At 40.2% G+C, this 6,666-nt stretch overlaps 1 protein-coding gene across 2 annotated transcripts in view; it reads left to right on the top strand.

Annotated features, from left to right (window-relative positions):
* Window positions 1-6,635, top strand: part of LOC108746682 (ataxin-2-like protein) — a 7,445-nt gene extending 810 nt beyond the window's left edge. The window contains exons 2-10 of one of the 2 annotated variants that reach the window (XM_018483597.1): window positions 236-553; window positions 642-750; window positions 865-1,188; window positions 1,297-1,533; window positions 1,608-1,926; window positions 2,219-2,499; window positions 2,567-3,151; window positions 3,439-3,595; window positions 3,963-6,635. In XM_018483597.1, the coding sequence (XP_018339099.1) occupies window positions 474-553; window positions 642-750; window positions 865-1,188; window positions 1,297-1,533; window positions 1,608-1,926; window positions 2,219-2,499; window positions 2,567-3,151; window positions 3,439-3,595; window positions 3,963-4,492 (2,622 nt within the window). In that variant the 5' untranslated portion in view covers window positions 236-473 and the 3' untranslated portion in view covers window positions 4,493-6,635. Of the gene's footprint in view, window positions 1-6; window positions 554-641; window positions 751-864; window positions 1,189-1,296; window positions 1,534-1,607; window positions 1,927-2,218; window positions 2,500-2,566; window positions 3,152-3,438; window positions 3,596-3,962 lie in introns of those variants that run through there. The other variant, XM_018483598.1, reaches the window with a different exon arrangement.
* Window positions 6,636-6,666: the final 31 nt, after the last annotated feature.

Genomic DNA, 6,666 nt, shown 5'->3' on the forward strand with positions numbered 1-6,666 from the left:
GTTTGACGAGTTCATCTTGCGCGTCGTGCGTTAGTTTGGTGCCCACTTTGTAGTGTTTGCATTTGAGCTCGTTTCATTTCAATATATAACCTAAAAGTCTTCGTGAATGTTGATAGTTGCCTTTTTTTCCACTTCCTTCTCCTTATCCTTTATCTCGTCCTCGTATTCATTTTTGTCTTCATTTTTATTTTTATCTTCACCCTCGTCCTCCTTTTTTTTCATCTCGTCGCGTCAGTCGTCTCTGCAACAAGTCAAGTCGACGAACGTAACGTTGCATAAAGACGTTCGTACATCCCGTACCTGTACCCGTCCCCGTCCACGTCCACGTTCACGGACAAGAAAACGGATATTTTCGACGTCAAGCAGTCATCGGGAAAGTAGTCAAAATTCCGGTCCCTACTAGGAAACAAGAGGGCCTCCAACAAACCGGCGGCAGAAATCCATCAACGATTAGCCAAGAACCATCAAGCAAAATGAACAAGAAGAGGAACCGTACGAATAATAACAGGTACTGCCAATCACTTGGCTTTCCTCGTCAAGATCATAATAGCAGGTATAATATCCAAAACATAGCAACACATAATGACGATTATCTACAAGAAAAAAATAACGTTTTTTTTTCGATCCATGCCTTTTTCCAGATCTCCGCGAGCACGTGGACCACAAGAGAGGAATGTCACAGCGGAGGGAGTTTATAACAATGCTCATTTTATGCATGCGGTTACTAGCCACGTTGGCAACACCGTACAGGTAGTGGATGACAGACGACTATGATATATAATATTATTCAAAAGAATAATTTGTACATACAATATGTTGCTGCTTGATTCAATGTTAAATTTTTTTCTTTGTTTTCTATTACAGATTCAAACTCAAAATGGCTCGGTGTATGAGGGCGTGTTTAGAACGTTTTCGAGTCAATTTGACGTAGTGTTGGAATTAGCTCATCGTGTAGAGAGTTCCGGAAAGATTTGCGTAGATAGCGTAGTAGAGAAATTAATTTTTAAACCACAAGACGTTGTTACTATATCTGCCAAGGATGTTGATTTAGATTATGCTATAAGAGATACTTTTCAAACGGACACAGCCATTAGTAAGTTTAATGGTTTGATCGGCGAGAAGGAACTCGAACCCTGGGATCCGCCGACTACCATGAACGGAGCCGATTTAGAATTGGACGGTGCTGCTGTAAGCGCGTATATTTATTATAATTACTTTAAGAGGACACTACTCATTATTACTATTAAACGAATTGTGTGTGAAATTATCTAAACGGTTTTTCTTTTTTTTTTTTAGAATGGTTGGGACGTCAACGAAATGTTTCGTAAAAATGAACAAGAATACGGAGTTCAAACGACATTTGAACCTTCTTTGGTCGGTTACACTTTACAACTACAACGTAAAGATACAAAAGATTACAAGGAACAAGAACAAAAAGCTGCTGAAATAGCAAATGAGATCGAATCTCAACCGAATCATAAAGCTAGATTAGAACTGGAAAACGGCGATGAGGAAGAAAGATTTGCAGCTGTGGTAAGATTCAGATTATATCTCGGAATTTCGTCTTTTTATCCATCAAACTTATCTTATTAGTTATCTGATTCTAGACGAGACCTACCGAAGGAAAATATATTCCACCGCCGTTGAAAAAGAAAAATGGTAACACTAGCAAATTGATGAGATCTAGCGAACCTCCGTCTTCGCCAGGAACCACAAGTAATAAGAATGTCTACAGTCAACCCCCTCCGTCCACGGTTACGGTGAATGTCCCACAACCGAGCATGTCGGTTGGAGTACAGCCTGCTCATACCTCGGTACAACATCCGGTATCCTTAAATATGAGTATGCCGCCCAATGGAGTGGTTGTCACATACAATAATCCACCACCGCCGTTTGTGCCTCCACCGACGACGCAGTCACAGCAAAGTATGTTATTTGATATTGCTTGCATCTTCTTGTAAACATGAAAATCGGACGGAATGCGTTATTTTTAATCTGTTCTTAAACAGATAATGCTTTGACTAAATTAACTTTGCAAAATTATCAACACATTGACAACGCTGCAATATATATCGCGTATATGCAGAAACAATTTTCAATTGATTACAGTTCTTTGTGTATATTTCTGTGAAATAATAAATAATAATGGCTCTTTCTTACATTACATAGCGAACGTGTAATGTAAGTTTTGATTTATATTTTCGTTTTCTCGATATAGTAATCCAGCAGAATCAATCACAATCTCAAGTTACTCCTTCGATGCCGCAAGTAAGCTTCCCATCACAACAACAGACACCTCCGAATAAAATAAATACAGAAAAACGTGAGCGACCTGGTAGACAAGTTTATCAAGCTGATAAAGCGCCACCAGCGCCATTTCCACAATCAAACGTTGCATCTTCTCAACAACAACAATCTACGCACCAGCAACATACATCATTGACGCAACAAAACTCTATAGAAGGGCAAATAGTTATACATAAATCGGATCATAGAAAGGTACGGTATATTTTCATTTAAATTCTTTTTTCTTTCATGAGGCAACTTATAAATTTTACTTTTTAAGGTTCCAACACCACGTGGAAGAGAAGAACAGCATTCGGAACTGAGACAATTTGCTGCAGAATTTAAATTAGCGGAATCGCAGGGATCTTCAGATACCCCTCAAATATCCAGAAAACAGCATCAGCATCAACAAGATGTGCATTCCGCTACCTCGATAAATCAACCGCATCACCAAGGTCCTCATCAACATACCAGTCCACAGCAGCAATCGCAGCAGCAACCACTTTCGCAACAACATACCAGTCCTCATCAGCAACATCAAACTGTACAAGAGGAACCAGTTACCAGTAAGCCTCCACCTGGTCCAATGGTAAGATCTACAAGTCCGCCTCAGCAACAACAACAACAGCAACCACCACCACCACCACCGCAGCAGCAGCAGCAGCAGCAACAACAACAGCAACAACAACAACAACAACAGCAACCACCTCCACCACCACAACCAACTCAAACGCCTCAAAATACTTCGACAGTGCAACAATCTCCATCAGAACCCGTGGTTGATAAGATAACTACTGCTTTTAAGAAATCTACTTTAAATCCGAACGCTAAAGAATTCAATCCAAATGCCAAACCATTCACGCCGGTAAGTAATGTACATTACTAGTTGTGAAAAGTTGACTTAAGCCTCTCTCTCTCTCTCTCTCTTTCTGTGTGTGTGTGTGTGTGCGCGCGCGCGCGCGTGTGTGTGTGTGCGCGCGCGCGCGTGTGTGCGTGTGTGTGTGTGTGCCCGCGCGCGCAAAAAAAACTAGGGAAATATTATAGTATATGTAACGTATGTTATAGTATGTTCCTAGTTTTTGATATACTTTCTTTTTCAAGAAAAGTTCCCTGGAATGGAAACAATATGATTTATATTTTTACAATGTGTAGCGCTCACCTAGCACACCGACGCCTAGTCGACCGCATACACCGCAAACTCCTCAGTATACAGGGGCGACTATGCCCGCGACCGTTGTTATGCCAGCATATGTAACGCCGACAGCTTTTAGTCAACCACCTACTCAACAAGTGGCAAGGTTCCGGAAGGGTGAGTATTCCTTGGATGATTCTTACACGATACATTTGTATCTCGAGTTTCTTTGTGCGTTCGTGATAGTATGAATATAGTAATTGTATGGTTCGTGAAGATTAATGTATAATTATCATTTTTTTCGATACTAGTAGAGATTTGAAAATTAATTTTGTTAATTTTATTCTGAACAATCTGTTTTTGCGTACGAATCTTACATTCAACAAATTTGAAATTGCGCTTCCTTCCAAGTTATTTTAAGATCAATTATAGTTTTTTTCTCTTTTGCTTCTGCCGATTGGCATAATTATACACGCACGCACACACATAAAATAGAATAAATATATAAATATATATATATATATATATTGTACGATTGTTACAGTACCTATGATGCAACATCGTGCGCCAGATATAGCGTCTCAGATGCAAGTGGCCGCAGCAACGGGACAGCCGTTATTAGCGCCAGCTATACATCCATTCCAGGTGCCTTATCCAGGACAACCGGCGTATCAACAAATGGTACGAATGGTCCAGGCACCGCCGCCACCTCATATGGCCACTCCGTATCATCATCACCATGACTCGCAAGGGCCACAAGCCCCCGGCATACAATATATGGGTCCGCACACTCATCCGCATCCTCATGTAGCTCAGCAGCCACCTAGCCAAACGCCGTCCCCAGCCAATCCGAATCAACCACATACACCGGGCGCTTATAATCCACCTGGTACTCCACAGCCTACTTATCCGCAACCTCCGCCGCAAGGTCACGCGCCAAGCTATCCGATTATGTGCCCTATAATTCCATCTCATATACCGTCAATTCCACCACAACACATGCAATACCTGCCACCGCAGCCACCTCCGGGTGCGCAGCAGACTATACCCGTCATTTTACCGCACAATCAGTAGCTGCGGCATAAATTAAAGGAAGAAAAGGAAGAGCAGCGATAGTATTCTGAAAAGGTAGGATAAGACTTTCAAAATTGAGTTACTTTCATGATGGCGTGTCAATTGTTGGAACTGTCTCGAAGAACCGCTCGCTTTAATTACACATTCTCGATTTATCGATCGCTAATCGATATAAATTATGTGCTAATCGATATAAATAAGCATCAGTCGTCAACTTTCTGCGTTGATGAGCAGTTTAAAATTATATAACTCTTGCATACACTTACTACTGGTTACAACGGAAAGAGAGGCCGATTATATATTTTCAGCCACGAATCAATGATATCCCGTATGGTACTATAAATGATTCTAAATGATTGGAGAGAGCGTTGACCATCTTGAAGGTAACTTGTTATTTCAAATGTAGGTCGATCGTTGAATGACCTATGGCCTGTATTATCGAGTCCCGTAAAAATCTTCTTGATTATTTTAATCAAGTTTTAAAATTGTAAAATGATAGTTTATCATTATGCAATTTCGCAAAATTCCCACGAGTTGACTTTTATCGGATTAGCATGCGTACCGGAGAAAGATTTAATGATCTTTTGGATCGTGCATTTTATCGAGTAGTGCTCAATGTATGCAGAAAATATAAACGCCGCTCGCGTTTAATTACAGACGTATTCAGCAGTTTTAATTTTCTCATACATACAACATAGCTTGCGTTACATTGTAATATCAAGTAACAACTCGGTGGAAAAACAAGATTGATCACGCGCGCGAGCGAATACTTTCTCCCTTTCCCTTTCTCTGACTTTCTCCCTCCCCCCTCCCCTCCCCCTCCCCCTCCCCCCATTCATTGTTTTTAATCGAGACGATTACTGAAATTATGGGAAAGAGAATAAGGTATATGGAAGTGCATGTGGCATATTTTTCTGCCCGCGACTGCGTGTCCGATTCCATTCATTAAGGAAGAACTCGGAGAAAAGAGGATAGGACGATCACACGACTCTTTCGAATTAGATTTGAATGAAGCAAGCGATAACTAACAAAACTGGAGTACGGTTTGCAGGGTAAAACGCTAGCGAGATATGCGATTCTGCGATTTGTTGATAATGAGTTTTGTTACGAGATGTTGATATGCGCAGGATCTTTGAACGTGAAAAATTACATCAAGTATGCGAGATACAACATTTGCATACTGACAAATCGTGCTAACGTTAACGGTGCGAACAGCAGACATTCGAGAGGTATATAATTTGCACGTTTTCACAGTCGAGTTTACTTACCAAGTTTTAACAATTGGTTTCACTAGTAAACTCTACATCTCGTGTTGCTACACCTACTATTTGCCAATGATTCGGTACTTTCGACTTGTTTTTCTTCTCATTTCCTCAACGATACCCGATAACAGACGCGAAATTTAATAACGAGAGAAGCACGTTGTTGCAGAAGGAAAAAGGAAAAAAAAAAGAAAAAAAAAGAGAGAAAAGCTCGATATTATTAGCTTTGTCGCTAGCTTCAGATTACTACTATTAGCTAAAGATTGGCCTCCGTATTATGTATGTACATGTGCGAGATGTAGGAAAGAAAACGTGGCGAAGCTTCATCATTTCTTATATTCAACAGTTATTACTTCATCATGCGACGCGTGTCATGATACATCCGTTAGTAATTTTAGCCATACTTAGCAGAGACTTGTAATTAGTGAAGTAATGCGATTTCTCGAATGACGAATTCTTCGCCCAATTATGTACCTCTTATTGACAAGTGAAAACGTGCGGATACTTGATACCATGGACTTGGAAATCTATCTGAACGTAGCGTATATACTGCCAATTAAGATAAGGGATGAGATCAGAAGTAAAAAGGACATCGGCATCGTATTTCACCATTTGAATTACATATGCGTAAACTCTGCTATGGCAGACTCTTTGTTCCGTTCGAAGATTTAACACAGAATAAAGAGGTTGCGCCGTACTCGCTCGATCAATTAGATTTGAAAGGATAATTTGATATTTGTCGCATGACGTGTAGAGTAAGAAATAATAAGTATGCGTGTATGATGTGTGAAAACATTTTCATTTGCGCATTGTACAGATGTCGAAATAAAGAAGGGGATAGGATAAAAAGATGAGAAGAGACTAGAAAAAAAACCATCGTTTTATTCCGAGCTAGATATATATATATATATA

This window comes from Trachymyrmex septentrionalis, unplaced genomic scaffold (assembly GCF_001594115.1).
Source record: "Trachymyrmex septentrionalis isolate Tsep2-gDNA-1 unplaced genomic scaffold, Tsep1.0 scaffold186, whole genome shotgun sequence".
Taxonomy (NCBI): domain Eukaryota; kingdom Metazoa; phylum Arthropoda; class Insecta; order Hymenoptera; family Formicidae; genus Trachymyrmex; species Trachymyrmex septentrionalis.